The sequence below is a fragment of the Crassostrea angulata genome, chromosome 4, assembly GCF_025612915.1.
Source record: "Crassostrea angulata isolate pt1a10 chromosome 4, ASM2561291v2, whole genome shotgun sequence".
NCBI classification, from domain to species: domain Eukaryota; kingdom Metazoa; phylum Mollusca; class Bivalvia; order Ostreida; family Ostreidae; genus Magallana; species Magallana angulata.
In genome coordinates, this window is record NC_069114.1 from 50,125,808 (window position 1) to 50,148,930 (window position 23,123).

The 23,123-nt window shown below is 34.6% G+C and overlaps 1 protein-coding gene across 1 annotated transcript in view; it reads left to right on the forward strand.

The window, feature by feature from the left end:
* Nucleotides 1–18,903: 18,903 nt before the first annotated feature.
* The window catches only part of LOC128179705 (uncharacterized), a 29,010-nt gene continuing 24,790 nt past the window's right edge, over nucleotides 18,904–23,123 (forward strand). Inside the window, exon 1 of the mRNA XM_052847229.1 lies at nucleotides 18,904–19,529. Coding sequence (XP_052703189.1) covers nucleotides 19,268–19,529 — 262 coding nt within the window. The 5' untranslated portion in view covers nucleotides 18,904–19,267. The remainder of the gene's footprint in view (nucleotides 19,530–23,123) is intronic.

The window sequence follows — 23,123 nt, forward strand, 5'->3', positions numbered from 1 at the left end:
CATCGCTCACCTGAGCAACAATGGGCGTTCAAAAGATATTGTGCCATATGGTCCCTCGGTAGAATAACAAAAAATAAATATTGTCAAGTATTCGAATTTTACACTTATTTTTGCATACACATAATCTTTGACATTGTACCTTCATGAGATACTATTTTTTACCAGAATAAGAACATCCTACGCAAGATATAAAACTAAACATTTGGTAGGTGTACACTGTTAAGTTGTTAACTTCCAATTCCCTATATATATTCGTTCTACCCCCCCCCCCCCCTTTGTAAAGCGATCAAAATATATCAGAGCATATAGGTACATTTTTTTCATCAACTACTTACTAGTTATTGTATTTTTAAAAAAAATATAATAGTTATTGTATTTTATTTAAAAAATACTACATGTATAGATGTGAAGAAGAAAATTGTACCTCAATGTGCTCAATTCCTAAAATTTAAAACATTCAAAAATTTAATTTGTCTTCTCCACTATAATTAAATTACTGTTATTTACCTCGCGTACAAACCAGGATAATTTTCCGCTGTGATATTTTCTTAGGAATAGCGATAATTACTTTATCCCCGCAACAGAAATGTGTCAGAACTATGGAAACTGTTTTAAAGATGACGTTTTTATTTACTCGTGTTTGAAAAACTATCAAAATTGATGTAAATTTCACATTATTTATGATGTATAAAGAGGGGGCCCCAGAGAGTAGGTATATACAGAATATCATTCTTTTATTTTGTTTTTACAAGTATTTAACATATAAAATTTCTAATGTTCAACCAAAATTTCAGCATCAATCGTAGAATTATAGGCAAGATACAGAGCTCACAGTTCGCCTAAGTTTGAGTCATATTTTGTTCACATGAGTTTATTACATTCAGCTTAAGATTTTTAATTTGGTATTTCCTTTTCAGCATTTAAAATGGGAAAAAAGAATGGTCTAAGATTTTCAATTCTTTTATTCACTCAAGACCAGTTCACTGGTATTTGAGGTTCAAAATCAGTTTATACAAATGTACATAAACACAGTCCAGGATCACATGTACAGTAGGAGTAATAGTGACGAAACAAGGTTAAGTTTACAATACAATTAGTTGTTAAAGTTGGTTTCTGGAAGTACAGACTATGAAAATTTTCTCAATAAATATTGACAAACTTTTTACTTTTTTAATCCTTAGTTTTTAAGATCTGTGTACAAACATAGAATTGTGAGCAAATCTCTGTATCTTGCTTATAATTCGAAACTTAACACTCAAATACGGTTAGTAAATAGAAATTGTAAACAATTAAACACAAGAAACATGCACTATAACAAATAAGGAACACAATTTATTTTTTTCGAAATGAATCATATATATACATGTATTTACCTACATATTTCCGTCAGCGATATCAAACTCTATTTAAACTGAATAAACTCGAGAAAATGCTGAGCATCTCAACAAAACCTATCACATTAATCTACCATTACGCAAAAGATACTGCCGAATTACCGATAGAATGAATTGTATTTCAGTACTTTTTTAAAACATCAGATTTTGCTTAATTTGCGCAGGTAAACCGTTAACTGTTTGATTTACCGAAGTCTCTGTTTGATTTTATACGTAAAAATCACGAAATACAGACGATAGTTCCCAGGTTACAAAGCATAAATAATGAAAACGAAACGAAAATCAGAACAAGCTAACACCAACGTCATGTGTGAAAACTGTCAACGCATTGAAATATTTAGCCTCAATTTACTTCACAAAATCGGCACCAATATATTTTGCATGTTTCAAAAATTTCCCTTCATACGCAAACTGTTGCACAACAAGCAAATTCATCATAGTCAGATCGACCCTTTTTCGTATAATGTCATGGCTGCTTTAAACAAAGAACCTCGTTTTAGAAGTATGGAATACGAGTCTTGGTAAAATGGGTATGCAAACCCGGGCCGTGGCAAAATTAAAGCCGGGGCAAATCGACAATCGTCAATTCCAAATACGCATTATTTTGCACAATATTAACAGCGAATACAAATATACTGATCCATCAAATATCCTGAAATTTTAATGAGATTGGCAGATTAATAACTGCCAATCTTTTGTTTTGCCCAGACCAAGTCTTGCCTACCCATTTTACCGGATGCCGAACGCGAAGCTGAAACACGCCTTTCCTTTATTATTATTTTCGTAATAACTCAGATTTGAAACAGAATTAGCACTTAATTTTTGCAATTTATATTTTCCTTCCCATAAGGATAATTTATGCTAAACTACGTTGAATTTGCCTCGGTAGTTCTTGAGAAGAAGATTTTTAAAAATGCACCCCCCTTTTTCTACAGTTTCAAGGATTTCTCCGCTTTGAATACAGATCGGACTTTTATTTCTGCAATTTATATTCGCCCTCACTTAAGGATGCTTTGTGCCAAATTAGGTTGAAATTGAATTAGCGGTTTTAGAGAAGAAGTTCAAAAGGTAAAAAGTTTACAGACGGACGGACAGACAGACGGACAGACGGACGACGGACAAAATGTGATCAGAATAGCTCACTTGAGCTTTCAGCTCAGGTGAGCTAAAAATTAGGTTAGGTAGGTAGGATTTTTTTTATTTAGTGACCGCGTAGTTTTAACGGTGCTAGGGAATTCCTCTGGATCTGCATCGGTCGTGTGCAATACGAACGGGGTGGGGGAATGTTGGCGTAAAGGGTATAAGGTAAAAGGTTGAGGCGCGCTGTGGGCCGTAAGGTAAAAACGAAGGGTAGGTTTGCCGTATTCCCGAAGGTCCACCAGTATACAGTTCCAGAGAAATAAACAGGCAATTGATGCAGGATTCCGAATTTATTGGACGCGAATCAACGATGGCAACAGTATAACAATTTAACAAGCAGACATATTACAAACAAGTCGGATATGGCCAGTAGTGGCCTCCGGACTCAAGACTCTGGATGAGTCGGACGTGGCCGAGGCTAGCCGCCGTACTCCAGACTGCCGATTGACAATTGTACATAACTATTTATAAGAATCTGAACAATAGGTATAAATTGACAAGTGATGACATACATAAGTAAGCTGAGTGAAAGGTTCACAGATATGAAATAATTAAATAAACTCAATGAGTCTATGATGTCCAAGAAATGAAAAACTGATAATTGCACATTGTTGTTTTAAAAGATTAACAGTCCTTGAGACATGGCACTCTGTCTCTTTGGAATCACATTAAGAGTCCGAAAAGTGTCAATCACTAAATAAATAACTTTGTAAGAAATAAATGGTGAGAAAATATTACGAAACAGATGTTGAATTTTAAAAGTAATGTCCAAAATGAAGTTATAATTAAACAGTGAATTTTGCACGGTGATAGTTTCCCACCGCTCCGGGGAAAACACATCCTCGTATTTTGAATGAAATATCACAATCTTGTCATTTTGTTGAGTTCTATGGTTTCTTGAGACAGTTGTACATGTAATTGGGCGTTGAAAGGGTGTTGAAACGTTAGTTGGAACTTCATGGTGATCAGATCTGCGCTGTTTATGATGAATGTGGCTGTTGTTGCAGTACAGTTCTCGGTTTAAGTAAACCGCTTTCGGAAGTGGGATCTGGAATGTGTGGGCCCAATATTCCTGTCCCAGGTAAAGTTGATGGGTTGGTTCAAAGAGGACTCCATAATTCAGTCGTTGGACTGCAGCAGCATCACCGGTGGACACAAAACAAAGGAGAGACAAAAGACTCATGATGAGGAAGACGTTGGATAGTCCAGGAGTACCTTTGGGAAGGAAGCAAGATTCAGGATTATGTTCTGTACACTTTGTTAGCACTTATAGGTAACATGTTAATGGCATGAGATACATATAAAAATACTAACAATGGTCCATAACGAGTGGCTCAGGGAGCAGAGATAGAAATACGATTATAGGAAAGGTTAGGTAACGAGTCTTGGACTAGTCGATGTCAAATCTACTTGTTGAAACAAGTCAGCCTTTTGTTCTTCTTTGGGAAGTTCCTTTTTGTGTCTTGGTAATGTGAAAGTCTTAACTAAGATTTGTGGTAAGTTTTCCTCTGGTTCCCATGTGCGTTCACTGTGACCCATCCATTTTACACGGAAGAACTTTTTGCCGTTTTGGAATTTGTAGCGCAGAAGTTTTTCTACATAGTATTGTTTGTTGGGGTCGTCTGTATGGGCATCGTTTTCATTGGCTGGGGGTTGTGGTTCATTTTCAGGTGTGGGCAAGGTTTGTAGTGGAGTCTGTTGTACCTGTGGCATGGTTTGTTGTTGTTGATGAAGGTTGTTTGGCTCCATTTGCTTTGGTCGTTCCTGTGGAGGTACATGTTGGTCGTTTCTCGGCTCATCTCGTGGAGGAGGATTGAGACTTGGCCTGTGATCAGGGTTGTCATATGGTTTCAGTCTGTTTGTATGAATGTACGATTTGAGTTCCTTGTGGCTTGAACATTTGCGTAGCTTGTAAGTGTTGTTCGGTTCAATTGCAGTTATGTAAAATGGGCCATCCCATGGATTGCTAAGTTTTGGGGAGAGACCAATTGGCACTTTTGTTGAGTGTAACAGTACAGATTGTCCTACACGGAAGTTTGGTGGTTCTTTTGTTTTCTTATCATATTGTTGTTTTTGTTTTTCTTGTGCTTTCTTGATGTTCTCCTTTGCAATATCCTTGACTATTTTGAGATGTGCCATGAGATCACTGACGTGGGCTTTGGCGTCTCTGTTGAGTCCTTCTCTCGGAACAAGGGATGTGTCAAAGGGGAAATTCATCTCTTTACCAAACACAAGATGGTAAGGTGAAAGGTTGGATGACTGTGTGGATAGACTCATTCTGATGGCCATCATTACTCCTGGTAGTAACTTGTGCCAGTTTGTTTGTTCTGGGTTGATGTAAGTTCGAAGGCACTGCGCAATTGTACTATTCATTCGTTCACAAGTAGAGTTTGTTTGTGGGTGGTAGGAGCTGGTGAAATGTCTGGTTACTTGAAATATTTCACAGACAGCTGTGACTAGTTTACTTAGAAAGTTTTGGCCGCGGTCGCTGACAATAACACATGGGGCTCCATAACGTGTAAAAATCTCAGAGAACAGTACATCTGCTATTTCCTTTGACTCCTGGGTCTTAAGTGGAAAGGCCTCTGGGAATTTGCTAAAGGAGTCAACTATGAGCAATATATATATTATGACCTTTAGCTGAAGGAGTAAGTGGTCCGAGAATATCCATGTGTAACCGCATAAAAGTGTCTTCAACTGGCATGTTGACCAGGGGTGCTTTTGGAAGATTGGTATTTTTCTTGGCACGCTGGCAAGCATCACATGATCGCACATAGTCTGCCACATTTTGGTACATTTTAGGCCAGAAGTATTTTAGTTGGATGGCTCTGTAAGTTCTATCAATTCCAAGATGAGCACCTCCTGCAATACTATCATGGTAAGAGCGTAGGACATCTTCCCGTAAGCATCTAGGAATTGCAAGTTGTTTGAGAATAGGTTGAATGCAAGATACCTCTTTGGAACGAGGCTGATAGAAGTGATAGAGGGTGTTATCTAGGAAGATAAACTGATTGCTTTCTGAGACTAGTTTGTTTCGTTCTTGTTTCAATTCTGGCACTGTACCTTGAGCAAAGTACGCATGCATAGGACCAAAGTCTGGGCATTCACTTTGAAGTTCTCCTAAGTTTTCTATGCTGAATACAGGACAAATGGTTTGTTGTTGAGAGAGTGTATTTTGTTTTTCGTGTGCATAGAAGAAGGTGGCTTGATTGTGTTCCTCAGTTGTTGTTAATGATGCAAGAGTTGTACTTGGAATAAGATCCTCTGGGTCAGGGGCATCTTTTGGGTGTTCTGGATAAGTGCGTCTGGAAAGGGCATCTGCAACATCATTCTTTTTCCCTTTTTTGTGGATGACCGAGACCATCTAGCCATACGACCTGTGTCATGTTTGACAGATTGAAGCCATTTGAGAGCAGAGTGATCCGTGAAAACAATGAAAGGTTTATCAGCAAGATAAACATGATACGATTTTATACCCTCAATGATAGCAAGGCACTCTCTCTCAGAAATAGAATAGTTTCTTTCAAATTTGTTCAATGACCGACCACCGAAAGCAATGACTCTTTCTTTACCCTTATCATCAAATTGACCTAAAACGAATCCTAATGCAGTACCAGAGGCATCTGTAGTTAGGGTGAAAGTTTTAGAGTTTTCGGGGGTAGGCTAAGACAGGTGGGGATGTCAGTGCAATTTTCAGTTGATCAAATGCATATTGACAATCATCAGGCCACTCAAATTTGATTTCCTTACGCAATAATGAAGTAAGAGGACTGATAATAGTGCTATAGTTTTTGATGAACTTACGATAATAGTTGCAAAGCCCCAAGAAAGATCTTACATCCTTTGTACATTTTGGTATAGGAAAGGACTTGACAGCATCTGTTTTTGTTACGTCAACTTGCACGCCATCTTTGGTAATTACATGACCTAAGTAATGAACTTTCTGGAGAGCAAAAGAGCACTTGCTAGGCTTCAGAGTAAGACCTGCATTTTCAAGGCGAGAAAAAATTTGATGAAGATGATGAATATGCTGCTCAAATGAATTTGAAAAGACCAGAATATCATCTACATACACTAGACAAAACTTCCAGTTTAAACCTCTGAGTACCTGAGTCATAAGAGCTTGAAAACTAGCAGGTGCATTGACTAACCCAAAAGGCATTCTCTTCCACTGATAGACACCTGTGGGTGAAACAAATGCTGACCTGTGGGCCGTATCTGGGTCCATTGGTATCTGCCAAAATCCTGATGATAAGTCAAGGGTAGAGAAAATGTTGGCTTTGGAAATACCGATGGTATCAAATACATCCTCAAGCCGCGGTAATGGGAATGTATGTTGTTTGGTGACTGCATTTAATTTTCTATAATCAACAGCAAAGCGCAGTTGACCATTCTTTTTCTTGACCATAACAACAGGGCTCTGCCACTTGGAAGTTGATTCTTCAATAATGTCGGCTTCGAGCATTTCGTCTAGCTGACGATTCATCTCTGCATTGACCACTGGTGATTGTCGGTAAAAGCGCTGTCTGGTTGGAGGGGCATTGCCTGTTTCAATTCTATGAGGTTGAAGCGAACAATTACCAAGTTCTGAAAGTTCTTTAGCAAAAACTGATTTATATTTTTGAAGGAAAGTGAGGAGAGTTTGTTTCTGTTGGAGGTTTAAATCAGAGTTTGAGAGGTCGAATTCAAGAGGCTCATTTTTATCTTCAGATTTGGTTGTTTTGTTTTTGACAGGGGTGTCAAGAGATGTAACAGTTTCTGGACTGACACTACAATTGTGACCGAGTAGTTTTTACGGTGCTAGAGAAATTCTTCTGGAGCTGTATCCGCCGTGTGCAGTACGGACGGGGTGAGGGAATGTTGGCGTAAAGGGTGTAAGGTATAAGGTTGTGGCGCGTTGTAGGCCGTAAGGTAAAAACGAAGGGTAGGTTTGCCGTATTCCCGAAGGTCCACCAGTATACAGTTCCAGAGAAATAAACAGGCAATTGATGCAGGATTCCGAATTTATTGGACGCGAATCAACGATGGCAACAGTATAACAATTTAACAAGCAGACATATTACAAACAAGTCGGATATGGCCAGTAGTGGCCTCCGGACTCAAGACTCTGGGTGAGTCGGACGTGGCCGAGGCTAGCTGCCGTACTCCAGACTGCCGATTGACAATTGTACATAACTATTTATAAGAATCTGAACAATAAGTATAAATTGACAAGTGATGACATAAGTAAGCTGAGTGAAAGGTTTACAGATATAGAATAATTAAATAAACTCAATGAGTCTTTGATGTCCAAGAAATGAAAAACTGATAATTGCACAATGTTGTTTTAAGAGATTAACAGTCCTTGAGACATGACACTCTGTCTCTTTGAAATCACATTAAGAGTCCGAAAAGTGTCAATCACTAAATAAATAACTTTGTAAGAAATAAACTGTGAGAAAATATTACGAAACAGATGTTGAATTTAAAAAGAAAAGTCCAAAATAAAGTTATAATTAAACAGTGAATTTTGCACGGTGATAGTATCCCACCGATCCGGGAAAAACAATTCCTCGTGTTTTGAATGGAATATCACATTTCTTCCTCTGTTCTTTGATTTTCTTCCACCGGTGACGGACGTTTGAGGACAGCTGAAGTTTCTACAGTTGACCGTTGTTTCCTGGTGATGAACAGAGAAAACTGTCTGCATAGTCCATGGCGGCTGGAACTTTTGTTGTCCATCGTTGTTACGTTGAGACTGAGTTGATGTTCAATGGAGAAAACTCGCTGGCTGAAGTGGTCCAGGATCTGACTACTGCAAAATATATGCAGCAGCCCCGGGCGTTGTTGTTACCCTTAGGATTCATCACCAATTGTGACCGCGTAGATTTTACGGTGCTAGAGAAATTCTTCTGGAGCTGTATCCGCCGTGTGCAGTACGGACGGGGTGAGGGAATGTTGGCGTAAAGGGTGTAAGGTATAAGGTTGTGGCGCGTTGTAGGCCGTAAGGTAAAAACGAAGGGTAGGTTTGCCGTATTCCCGAAGGTCCACCAGTATACAGTTCCAGAGAAATAAACAGGCAATGGATGCAGGATTCCGAATTTATTGGACGCGAATCAACGATGGCAACAGTATAACAATTTAACAAGCAGACATATTACAAACAAGTCGGATATGGCCAGTAGTGGCCTCCGGACTCAAGACTCTGGGTGAGTCGGACGTGGCCGAGGCTAGCTGCCGTACTCCAGACTGCCGATTGACAATTGTACATAACTAATTATAAGAATCTGAACAATAAGTATAAATTGACAAGTGATGACATAAGTAAGCTGAGTGAAAGGTTTACAGATATAGAATAATTAAATAAACTCAATGAGTCTTTGATGTCCAAGAAATGAAAAACTGATAATTGCACAATGTTGTTTTAAGAGATTAACAGTCCTTGAGACATGACACTCTGTCTCTTTGAAATCACATTAAGAGTCCGAAAAGTGTCAATCACTAAATAAATAACTTTGTAAGAAATAAACTGTGAGAAAATATTACGAAACAGATGTTGAATTTAAAAAGAAAAGTCCAAAATAAAGTTACAGTTAAACAGTGAATTTTGCACGGTGCTAATTTTATCATATTTTTTTCTGCATGAACCCAAAGAATTTTTGTTTGGGTCATATTTAAAAACAGATTTTTTAATAAAAATGATATAAAATTCACAATCGGATAAAAACAGACATCTTAAAGTTGTAGGATAGGGGCATTTTTGTAGGTTAGGTCGGGTTACCCTAAACACATAACTTTTTTTAGCCCTTATGTAGCAATATATCTTCATCACCTGCATATGGTGTTTTTGTTTCTCAGTTAATTCAATACACAAAGACATGCTCTTCATATGAACAGTTTCTAAGGCAAAGCAAGCTACTGACAAACAAGTTGATAAAAACAGGACTATCAACAGTCTCGTTTGAAGTCAACTTTTCGTAAGTTCTAGGTTTGATTCAACGACCTTGTCAGCAATTACAATCTTTCACTGGGTCGCATGCTGACTGACGTTTTTCATAATTATTGTTAGACCATAATTAATCACCTAATTGTGTACGGACTTTTCCATTTTTTTCGATAAAGACAAAGAGCACACGGCGGGTGTGACCAGTCAGCAGAGGATGCTCACTCCTCCTAAGCACCTGATCCTACCTCTATCTTTTAGAGGTCCGTGTTGCACTGCTTTGAATTTGTATTTTTGAGATAGTTGACAGTATGTTATTGTCATTTTTCATGATATGAATACTATAAACTATTTTAATAAGGAACAATTGCTAATATTTAAGCTTTAGAATGTTAATGTTTTTCAACATCGTTATACAAATGCATAAGCTTCGAGCTCTTCTACGGTCAGACGAAATAGAAACAAAAACGTTGACTGTGTATATAAAAGAAAAAAAGCTAGATATTCATATTATAGTTTTAGTGATATAAAGAGAATCTTCAAACATTGTTTACAATATAATGGAATTGCATTAAACCCTTCATATAGGCACTATTTTTATATTTAATAATTCAAAAGCAATACCAATAAATCAAAATGGCTGACAGTGATATTTTACTGCTGAGCTTTACGATGAGTACTTGAATTGATCATTTTACTGTGCACGTAATAGACTAGAATGATATATTATAAAGCACTAATAAACGGGTATGTTAACAATCAAGGCTTAAAATCTGTAACTTTTCATAACATTTTTGAAACATTGCTTTTATAGATTTTGCCGATAAGAATAAATTTATTTTAATGTCAGCTTTTGGATTACAATCGCTCATGATCTTTGTAATGTAAATATGGTTCGCCATTGTTTTGAATCCAATAATGACATTTCCTTTAAAATGGACTTTTTTCTATTTGCAAGTTAATAATGAAAACAATTAAACAATTTGAATTTCTTCTCTCATAGCAAGCGTTTTTTTTTTTGGTTTTTTATTGGGTTTTTCATTTCACAACATATGTACATGTATAACATAATAATGAATTGAACATTTATATAAACATATTACATAATCTTTAGACTATTTCTACTTAATAGTACAGTTTTGTATATTTCATATGAAGTGAAGCATTAACTGCATTAACTTATTTTGCATTAACTGATTTTGAGAGAGAGAGAGAGAGAGAGAGAGAGAGAGAGAGAGAGAGAGAGAGAGAGAGATTATGCAGGTGGACTACAATACAAGTATAGACTATGCTATACTGAAAACAAATGAAATGATATGAGGGTTCACAACGATCAAAAAAACAAAAAACAGAAAAATTGAACTTATCTCTCTAACTACAATTTTTCACAGATATTCTGCCAGTGGCTTTCGTATTCCTTATAATTACATCTTTTCAAAAGCAAATATTTTTCAGTTAAGATTCTTTCTGTTATGACCTTTTTTCAAGGCATGTATATTTGGTGTCGGATTACTTTTATATTTACATGAAAAAATATATTGCTTCACAATAAGAGCTATCAAGTTAAAAAATTTATAACTTTCTTTATTTTTATATTTTCCAAAAAGAACTGATTGAATATCAGATGTAATCGAGATTTCAAACTGTGTAAAAATCATCTCTTCAACATCACAACACAATTCTTTTACTATATTACATTCATAAAATGAATGACTAATACTTTCATCATCTTTTTTACAAAAGGTGCGAACAGCAGATTCTGCTTTTTTTTTATATTAAAAGGATATTTATTTGTAGGGACAATCCTATGAAGTATTTGATATTGCAGCCAATTTAGTTTTGATTCCTGTGTACTCTTAAAAGGGAGTTCAAAAATTCTATTCCAAGAAGTTTGTGAATAGTTGTAACCCTTTACTCTCCATTTTGATATCGATGTACATATTTCTCTTTTTTGTCTAATAGTATGTTGTACATGGGTTTACAACCTTTACAAGTATTAATAAACAATAGAATATGATTAGGGACAATTGGTCCATATTGTAATGTGTTCTGTAGGTTTGGTAAGTGTATATCTTGTGTATGCAGTCTGGTTGTAACTGCAGTTCTTAAACTTGCATACTCTATGAAATTTGTCTTTGGATTAATGTGTGTCAATTCATCAAAGTTTCTAAATGTTCCATCTATATTAAGCAGATCACTAACAAAAATAAATCCTTTATTAACATAACTTTTGATAAATATTGATTTATTGTCTATGGTGATTTTGGGATTGTGCCATATATTTAAGGTCTTCCGTTTCCAACGGAAGACCTTATAGTGATTGTAGTGTTTCTTATTAAGGTCTTCCGTTTCCAACGGAAGACCTTATAGAGATTGTAAGGTTTTTAAGGTCTTCCGTTTCCAACGGAAGACCTTATAGAGATTGTAAGGTTTTTTATTATTATTTTTTTCCCAGTTTTTGTCCACAAGATTTCTCAGAGATGGCTCGATAGATTTACTTGAAGTTTTTAGGACTGATAGGAAATGATCATATCTCTAGGCGTTTTTTTCATTTTTTGAAAATTTATTTCCTGTCGTCCGTTTCCTGTCCCCCGACAAAAAGCTTGTCACATCGAAATCTCAGAAACGATAAAGATTTGAACATTCAAACTTTGAGGGATGATAGACCTATAGTTGTAGATGTGTTTAAACATATTTGTTTTGTTCGGCGTAAGTTCCGGTCGTCACCGGAAGCTCTTCAATTTTTTTTTGTTTTTACGTATTTAATTTACTTTCCATATAATAAAGATACTAGTATAGATCCTTACATATGTCATCTATGCAATGTTAAATAAACAAAAAAAATCTACTTCCGGTGAGATATCTCGATTATCTCAGGAAGCTTTTTTAAAACATATTTTGTACCCGCAATTTCTCAGGTACTGTACGTGATCAAGACACGAAACTTTCACTAATCATAGACATTTGATTGAAGATGTGTTTAAACAGTTTCATTTTGTCTTCTGTCACTTCCGGTCCACAGCGGAAGAGTTCAAACAAATCAAACTGTTTATCCGTTGAACTGTTTTTATTTGGTAGTTTTAGCTACTTTGATGAAAAATAATGTAAAATAGAAAAGTAAACAAGATATGAAAAATTTAAGTTTCATTAAGCACTTCCGTTTGTCCGTTTCCTGTCCCGAGACAAAAAACATATATCGACGAGATCTCAAAAACAGTAGCGACTTCAACAACCAAACTTTGTAGGATGATAGACCTGTGTATGGACATGTGTTAGCACTATTTCGTTTTATCTGGCGTAACTTCCGGTCGTTACAGGAAGTACACCAAATTCTGATTTTTTATAAATATGTTGGTTATTTAGCATGGAAGTAACATTTAAGTTTTAAAATACAAGAGGTCATCTACACTTTGGAAAAAAACAAAACCAAAAAAGTTCTACTTCCGGTGAGACATCTCAAATATCTCATGTAGCCTTCTTTTTAAAAAAACAAACTACCCCCAAGATCTCAGAAACTGTGAGAGATCAAGACACAAGACTTGTATGTATAATGGACATTTGAATGAACATGTGTTTAACGGGTTCCATTTGGTCTTACGTCACTTCCGGTTTTCACTCGAAGTGTTCAATCATCACAATTTTTTTTAACTTTAGAATTGTTTTCTAACATTTTACTCAATGTGATGAACAATAATATCATAGGTAAATGTACTAAAATATGTATTTTCAATTTCTTAATCACTTCCGTTCGTTCGTTTCCAATCCCAAGACAATAACCTTTTCTCAATGAGATATTATAACTAACAAAAATTTGAACATCTGAATTTTGAGGAAAGACAAGGCAATGTATGAAGATATGTTTACTATGTTCTGTATGATCCGGCGTAACTTCCGGTCGTCACAGAAAGTACTCAAAAAATGACGTTTTTTGTTTTGTTTATTTCTTGGGATTTCCTTTACAGTATAAATTATTTCCATTTTCTGTTTACGAGAGAAATTGATCTTTTGTACAGATTTATACATGAGGAACGGAAGACCTTTTTGTTGCTATAGCAACAAGAGTCTAGTTTATTATTATTTTTTTCCCAGTTTTTGTCCACAAGATTTCTCAGAGATGGCTGGATAGATTTACTTGAAGTTTTCAAGATTGATAGAAAATGATCATATCTCCAGGCGTTTTTTTCATTTTTTGAAAATTTATTTCCTGTCGTCCGTTTCCTGTCCCGCGACGAAAAGCTTGTCACCTCGAGATCTCAAAAATGGTAAAGACTTGAACATCCAAACTTTTTTGGGATGATAGAACTATAGTTGTAGATGTGTTTAAACATTTTTGTTTTGTTCGTCGTAACTTCCGGTCGTCACCGGAAGCTCTTCAAAAATTTTTGTTTTTACGTATTTAAATTATTTTCCATAGAATAAAAATATTAGTATAGATTCTTACATATGTCATCTATACAATGTTAAATAAACAAAAAATTCTACTTCCGGTGAGATATCTCGATTATCTCAGGAAGCTTTTTTAAAACATATTTTGTACCCGCAAGTTTTCAGGTACTGTACGTTACCAAGACACGAAACTTTCACGAATCATAGACATTTGATTGAAGATGTGTTGAAACAGTTTCATTTTGTCTTCCGTCACTTCCGGTCCACAGCGGAAGAGTTCAAACAAATCATACTGTTTATCCGTTAAACTGTTTATATTTGATAGTTTTAGCTACTTCGATGAATAATAATGTAAAACAGGAAAGTAAACAAGATATAAAAATTTAAATTTCATTAAGCACTTCCGTTTGTCCGTTTCCTGTCCCGAGACAAAAAAACTTATATCGACGAGATCTCAAAAACGGTAACGACTTCAACAACCAAACTTTGTAGGATTATAGACCTGTGTATGTTAACACTATTTTATTTCATCCGGCGTAACTTCCGGTCGTCACAGGAAGTACACCAAATTCTGATTTTTTAAAAATATGTTGGTTATTTAACATGGAAGTAACATTTTAGTTATAAAAATACAAGAGGTCATCCACACATGGTAAAACACCAAAAAAAGTTCTACTTCCGGTGAGACATCTCAAATATCTCATGTAGCCTTCTTTTTAAAAAAAAAAACTACCCCCAAGATTTCAGAAACTGTGAGAGATCAAGACACAAAACTTGTATGGATAATGGACATTTGAATGAACATGTTTTTAACGGGTTCCATTTGGTCGTACGTCACTTCCGGTTTTCACTCGAAGTGTTCAAGCAATAAAAGGTTGGTTTTTTTAACATTATAATTTTTTCAACATTTTACTTAATGTGATGAACAATAACGTATCATAGGTAAATGTATTAAAATACGTATTTTCAATTTCTTAATCACTTCCGTTCGTTCGTTTCCGGTCCCGACACAAAAACTTTTTCTCAACGAGATATTATAACTAACAAAAACTTGAACATCCAAACTTTAAGGAAAGACAAGGCAATGTATGAATGTATGTTTACTATGTTTTGTATGATCCGGCGTAACTTCCGGTCGTCACAGAAAGTACTCAAAAATTGACATATTGTCTTTGTGTATTTGTATTTTTGGGGAATTCCTTTACAGTATAAATTATATCCATTTTCTGTTTACAAGAGAAATGGATCTTTTGTACAGATTTATACATGAAGAACGGAAGACCTTTTTGTTGCTATAGCAACAAGAGTCTAGTTATGGTCTTCCGTTTCCAACGGAAGACCTTATAGTGATTGTAAGGTTTTTTATTATTATTATTTTTTTTTCCTTTTTTTGTCCACAAGATTTCTCGGAGATGGCTGGATAGATATTTTTGAAATTTTCTGGAATGAAAGACAATGATAATATCTCTAGGCGTTTTTTTCATTTTTTCAAAATTTATTTCCGGTCGTGCGTTTTATGTCCCGCGTTGAAAAAGCTTGTCACCTCGAGATCTCAAAAACGGTAAAGTTTTGAACACCCAAACTTTGTGGGATGATAGACCTATAGCTGTAGATGTGTTTAAACTATTTTTTTTTTTGTTCGTCGTAACTTCCGGTCGTCACCGGAAGCACTTCAAAAATTATTATTTCTACGCATTAAATTTCTTTTCCATATAATAAACATAAAACTATAATTCTATACATAAGTTACCTATGCGATGTTATATCAACAAAAAAATTCTACTTCCGGTGAGATATCTCAATTATCTCAGGTAGCTTTTTAAAAACACAATTTGTACCCGCGAGATCTCGGAAACTATTAGCGATCAAGACACGAAACTTTCATGGATGATAGACATTTGATTGAAGATGTGTTTAACCGGTTTCATTTTGTCTTCCGTCACTTCCGGTCCATACCGGAAGAGTTAAAAAAAACTAGCTGTTTATCAGTTTAACTGTTTTCCTTTGATATTTTTTAGTTAGATAAATGAAAAATAATGTACAAATGGCAAATATACAAGAAATATTGAATACAATTTACATTGAACACTTCCGTTTGCCCGTTTCCTGTCCAGAAACCATAAACCTTATTTCGACGAGATCTCAAAAACAGTAACGACTTGAACAACCAAACTTTGTGGGATGATAGACCTATGTATGTACATGTGTTAACACTATTTTGTTTTATCCGGCGTAACTTCCGGTCGTCACAGGAAGTACACCCAATTTTGATTTTTTTAAAATATTTTGGTTATTTAGCATTGAAGTAACATTTAGCTATAGAAATACAAAAAGTCATATACACATGGTAAAAAAAAGTTCTACTTCCGGTGAGACATCTCATATATCTCAGATAGCCTTCTTTTTTAAAAACAAAGTATAAATAAGATCTCAGAAACTGTGATAGATCAAGACACAAAGCTTATATATATTATATCCATTTTCTGTTAACAAGATAGCTAGATTTTTTGTGCAGATTAATACATGAGGAACGGAAGACCTTTCTGTTGCTATAGCAACAAGAGTCTAGTTATTATTATTATTTTTTTTTCCACGTTTTTCTCAGAGATGCCTGGAGATATTTATTTGAAATTTTCAGAAATAATAGGGAATGATAAAGTCTAGGAAGGATTTTTTTATTTTTTCAAAATTCATTTCCTGTCGTCCGTTTCCTGTCCCGCGACGAAAAAGCTTGTCACCTCGAGATCTCAAGAATGGTAGAGACTTGAACGACCAAACTTTGTACGATGATAGACCAGTGTATGTAGATATGTTTAAACTATTTTGTTTTGTTCGTCGTGACTTCCGGTCGTCACCGGAAGCACTTTAAAAATAGTTGTTTCACGCATTTAATTCATTTTCCATAAATTAAATTTATAAGTATAAATCTATACATAAGTTATCTATGCAATGTTAAATCAACAAAAAAATTCTACTTCCGGTGAGATATCTCAATCATCTCAGGTAGCTTTTTTAAAACGCATTTTGTACCCGCAAGATCTCAGAAACTATAAGTGATCAAGACACGAAACTTTAATGGATGATAGACATTTGATTGAAAATTGTTTAACCGGTTTCATTTTGTCTTCCGTCACTTCCGGTCCACACCGGAAGAGTTAAAAAAAATCGAGCTATTTATCAGTTTAACTGTTTTCCATTGATATTTTAGTTAGATAAATTAAGAAAGATTTAGGAATGGCAGGCATACAAGAAATATTTAATACAATTTACATTGAACACTTCCGTTTGCCCGTTTCCTGTCCAAAGACCAAAAATCTTATTTCCACGAGATCTAAAAAAAAACGGAAACGACTTGAACAACCAAACTTTGTGGGATGATAGACCTATGTATGTACAAGTGTTAACACTACTTTGTTTTATCCGGCGTATCTTGCGGTCGTCACAGGAAGTACACCTAATTTTGATTTTTTAAAAAATGTTTCGGTTATTTAGCATTGAAGTAATATTCTAGCTATTGAAATACAAAAGGTCATATACACATGGTAAAACAAAAGTTCTACTTCCGGTGAGACATCTCAAATATCTTAAGTAGTCTTCTCTTTCAAAAACAAAGTACCCAAAAGATCTCAGAAACTGTGAGAGATCAAGACAGAAAACTTATATAGATAATGGACATTGATTGAACATGTGTTTAACGGGTTTCATTTGGTCCTACGTCACTTCCGGTTATTACTCAAAGCGTTCAAGCAACATAACTTTTTTTTTTAACTTTTAATTTTTTTAAAACATTTTACTCAATGTGATGAACAGTAACGTACTGTATGTAAATGTACTAAAATATCTACTTTCCATTTCTTAAATCGCTTCCGTTTGTTCGTTTCCGGTCCCAAGACAAAGACCTTTTTTTCAACGAGATATTATAACTTAAAGAAACTTGAACATCCAAACTTTGAGAAAAGGCAAAATGTAGATATCTTAATTTTTCTGTTTACAAGATAACTGGATTTTTTGTGCAGATGAATACATGAGGAACGGAAGACCTTTTTGTTGCTATAGCAACAAGAGTCTAGTATCATTTATAATTTGAGGTTTACTAAGTGGCGTTTGTTCAATTATTTTTAACCAGCTGAGGAGCACTTCTTTCCAAAAAGAATTTTCTAAATTTTTACATAGAAGGTACGAATAATCAGGACCATTTCTCCATATTTCAGAGATACTATTTTTCAAAATTGATTCTAAAAGCTTTACCCATTTTGTATCAGTTTTAATTAGTCTTCTCATCAAAGTAGCTTTGAGTGCTGTGATAAAATTTCCATAATCAACCATTTTGAGACCCCCATGATTATAATCTTGTATGATTGTACTTTTCTTTACTTTATGAACTTTACAGCCCCATAGGAAATGAAAAATATCATGTTCAAAAGTTTTTAGGTATTCAGTTTTTGGGTTGGGTAATGCTAGTATCAAATGATTTAGCTTTGGTATTATTAGTGTCTTGATTATCGTAATTCGACCAATTGGTGTTAATTTTCTTAACTTCCACTGATTTATTTGTCTCTCGAATTTGTCCAGGCTGACTTTTATAATTTTTACCGCTAGCCGTCGATTTATGTTGACCGAAGACGAAATGTTCCGGAAAAATCGAACACGGAGGCATGATTTAATTTACGGTCAGTCAGAAAGAACCATCAGTTGTCATGGATGAAGAAGTCTCGATATATCTGTGAAAATCTATTTCCTTTTCCCCCAGGATTATTGATTCAGTTTATTGCATCATATTGCATTCTTTTCAGATCATTTTAGTTTTATGATCACATATAGATAATAGCTCAAATTACTATCATCCATTATTTAAAAGAAATTTGAAGTTTCCAATATTGTTGAAGCATGTTTTATGAAATATTACCTTTTCAGAACAAATTTTGTATGCATTATTCAGCTGCATATGTACTTAAGACCTCATCATTGGCATAAATTCTTTCCTACAGAATACCAAACAGTCAAGTAGCAACAATCGGCATCATGTCCTAAAGGTGATAGGAAGTTGTGAAAGAGCGTCCTTGTCAGTTGGATAGGGACTTGTTCGTTTTATTTTTAAAGAGATACGATAAACTCTCAGGAGGAGAGGGACATTTCTCCGATTTCCGAGTAAAGATTTCAAATTCGTAACTTGTGCTCACTCGACCTTTAAATCTGATCCTCTTTGTAATATTTACCTTTTCATTTTATTGTTATTAGGTAATCTTTATGTTTATAAACATACTATTTGTCTTAAAACAAAAGATAGATGACATACATAAACAAAAATATTTAAAACTTAAATCCCCTGAACGTTTCATTTCTCTGTAGGCTATCAAATACAAACAATGCATGCAGTGCATAATATTGAGTCTACGAAGCTCCCCTTTTTAATAATAGTCTAGATATGGATAAAAAGGAAAAGATAATAATTTCACCAGAAGCAGAGAGGCATCATAAGCCAAAAATCAATAAGCCGTTGATAGCAGTTTTAATTCTAGGAAAACCTACCAAGGACAGGAGAGAGCATTTAAAGTACGGAAACCGAATTCATTTGGAATCTGAACACAATGACAAAATGACGCTTTTTCAAATAGTGCCTTACATCCGGGTCCTATTTCTCAGCATATGCTGGGGGACGGTCGGCGGGGCATATTTTCCGAATTTCGGTAAGTAGTTTAATATAAAAAAAATTTAAATGCAATTTTTAGGTTTTTCAAAAGTGTTTTTTCCAAAGACTTAAAATTTACAAAGTTGCAAAAAACCTTCAAAGACAGGAGTTGTTGCTTGGAGATTTTGCCGATAAGAATAAATATTTGAGCACCAGTTTGAAAACAAATATCATAATTGCAGCAAATTGTTTCTGGTGATATTACAAAGTAACCAATTTTTGTTAGATTATTTTTCTAATTGAAATTATTTTGATTAAATTAATTCAAAGGATTTCGGAGTAGTTATCTGTCACTGTGTAGTTCAAAATATTAAATTGATTTTGTAGTTGATAAGAACTTTGTGAAAAATGATAAACTGTCTTAACATTTCAGTAAAAATACATGTATGTTACAAACCTAGTTATACCATGACAAAGTACAAATTCTAGACAAAGTAAACTTCAACGATTCATCTATATCTGAAGAAGTTCGACAAATTTTCCTTACAGTGCGTTTAACTATAAGTCAGAGTCCCTTTATAAGTCGTTTTAATCAAAGGCACACAAATTTTGCACTTCTGTGTTAATCATTTTCATTGTAATTTGTCAGAAAAAAAATGAAGCAAATATTCATATAAACTTTGTTTATTTATAATATACAAAGCCACCGTTAAAGCGATAATGGCGCAAATAGAGATAGTATAAATGTACTGGATGATCTATTGGAATTGCAAATCATAGCTTTCCTGAATAATCATTTTAACGATCAAAACCTTTTTGAAGGTGTGTTTAATTAGGCAAAGCAAACTTTATTGATTGATTGAATTTTTTAAAAAAGTTGATGAAAAAGATAAATTTCAGTCAGTAGTACTTTTTATAAATATGTAGAATAAGGTTTTGGGATTTTCCTACCGATGGCCAATTCATCGCCGCCTTACCATATTCCCGAGACTCCTCTCGCATTTAATGCATTAGCTAAAAATCATTTTAAATAATGTATTACGGTGCCTTATAGATATACATAACATTTTTCGAATAATGCATATAGCAGTTATCAAAAATTAAAGAACGATTTTAGTGGTGTAGTGAATGGGATTGGGTTAAGACCCGAGGCTGTTTTAACTAGCATCAAAATTACCTTATCATGAGCTAGAGAAGTTGTTTATAGATGGGTTTAAAACCAGATGAAATGGATAGCACGATATTTATTATATTACTAGATGATACCCAGCGCAAGCGCGGGAATTAACACTTTACACATTATAATCATAAAATGCGTAAGATGTTGAACTATATTTTTGTTCCTTTTTGTTTATACTTTGTCCGATTTTTTTCCTTATCTTATTCAAAATTGAAATAAAAAACAAACTGACTGCTTTGTTGGATATTTCGAGGAGCGGGCAGGGATGAAAAATCAAAACTGAAATGGATAATATATACATTTATCTCATACGTGATGTGTATATTACCCGTGTGATAATTTTTGCTATATCAAACGGGTGATGCTTTATCAAATACTTCCGGTCCGAACTATTTTTTACACAACCCCTCGCTTCAACGCTTCAGTGACCTATTTTCTAAGATTTGCTAGTACTTTCAACATAACTATATCTACTACAAAAATTAATGTAAAATTGATTTTGTCAAAGATTTAAATTACAAATATGAAGGAAAACAAATAACTGCGTAGCACAGGCGTCGACGTCGGAACCGGGGGCTATTGTGTGTGTGTGTGTGGGGGGGGGGGGGGTAGCCCGCCCCCCTTTTTTTCAAAGTTATTCATAACCGTTACACAAGACCCTTTTTTCTTGTTTGTCAAGATTTTTGATAAGTTTAGCCGACTTCCAATTTGCTTTTTGAAGTTTATAAAACTGCAAATTACGTTAACTATCAAGGAGTTCATCCTGACGACGCGATGAAAACAGAGCGCTTTGGTTGTGTTTATATACAAGAACTTACCGAAATAATGTTTCATAAGACTTTTATTCCACCACCAGTAAGTATCCTTATTCACTATTTTCAATTTCGAATCATAAGGCTAGCCTCGTGTTTGTTTTATTAAACATCAACAACTGTGTATGTAAACAAACTTGATTATTCAAGTCTTCTAATCGGAATTATTAATTTCCATTTAATCAAGTGAATAAGCTCTAAGAAAAATTATTTAGAACTAAAAAAATATTTTTAGGTTTATTTCAGTGAAACTTTACATTAAAACAGTTAGATTTATCTCAGGAATGACGTACTAAATTGTATTGCGCAAGGTCACAATAGCCGCATAACACAACGTTGCATCATCGTTTTTAATCTTTGAAAAAAAAAAAAATTCGGGTCACATAAGGGACTGTTTCAAAAGCTTCATGATATAAATCAAATTGTATGAGATAAATAGAACATCTATATTGTGTGATTTTATATTTGCTTTATCCAACTCGTTGAAATGGTTATACAGTAAAACACGGTTATAGCGAACACGCTTATAATGAATTGACGCTTACAGCGAAGTGATTTTCATTCCCCAAGTCTCTATTTCATGTTGTAAACTTGACGGATATAACGAATTACGCTTATAATGAAGTTAAATTGACTGTCCCTGGGACTTTGTTATAAGCGTGTTTTACTGTATTCGCTCGGCAAGCCTCGCGAATATATACACCTTTTCAACTCGTTGGATAAAGCAAATATGAAATCACACAATATAGATATCCTCTATGTACGTGGCCTTTATCCTGTTTGTTGCAGCTGAATGAATTATTAACTTTCTGTATTAATGAAGGTCCGATCCAAGGTATCTGCCCGCGATGCATGATGAACTTGTCCTACACTTTTCGTTAATTAGTCAATCCGCGTTCTTGGAAACCCCGTTCTGGAAAGTTCTCAGGCAAATGTTTATCAAAACTAAGAGTGTCCACAAAAGAACAAAAATTGACTGATTTTATTTTTTCAACATATGTCAAATATCAACTTCTATGTATGCTCTAAATAGGCTCACAGTAAATATATTCAATCTTTACGTAATCGTTCAGTATTATTTCATTGCAAGTATATATTTTGAAGCAAACTATCCCTGACTTGGATCCGCCAAAGCGTATCTACCACCTTACTCTCATTTTTGCTATTTCGGGCTTGTTTATAGAAAATAAGAGTAGGTTTCTAAATAGTTTCACAATAATAACTTATAAGTTAAAATTCAACAAGACTTAACGGACATCATCACGCATGTGTTGAAATACCAAAGGTGTTAGCAAGTACTCTGGTGCAGGCATTTTGTAGTTTATTTGCAAAATGCCTTAATTTATAAGTATAAATTATTTTAAATTTGTAAAACAAAAAACAGAGTCTTGTAATTGTTCTTGATTTTGAAACTTTTTGAAACCGCCTCCTCTATTTGTTTTCTCGCTGAATTTCTAATATTAAAGACACGCGTTATTGACTAGGGAGGCCAGGGAGTCGTCATTGTTTTATTAATATATCTTCTTTTAAGCAAAATTAAAGTTACGTGTGCATGTTAGCTGCATGTTTGTAGCTCTAAAGGAAAATCAGGGTTCTTAAAGCGTAGAGCTTCAGTTCTTCCTTTAAAAAAGCAATGTATGACGAACATGCAGAGAATTGA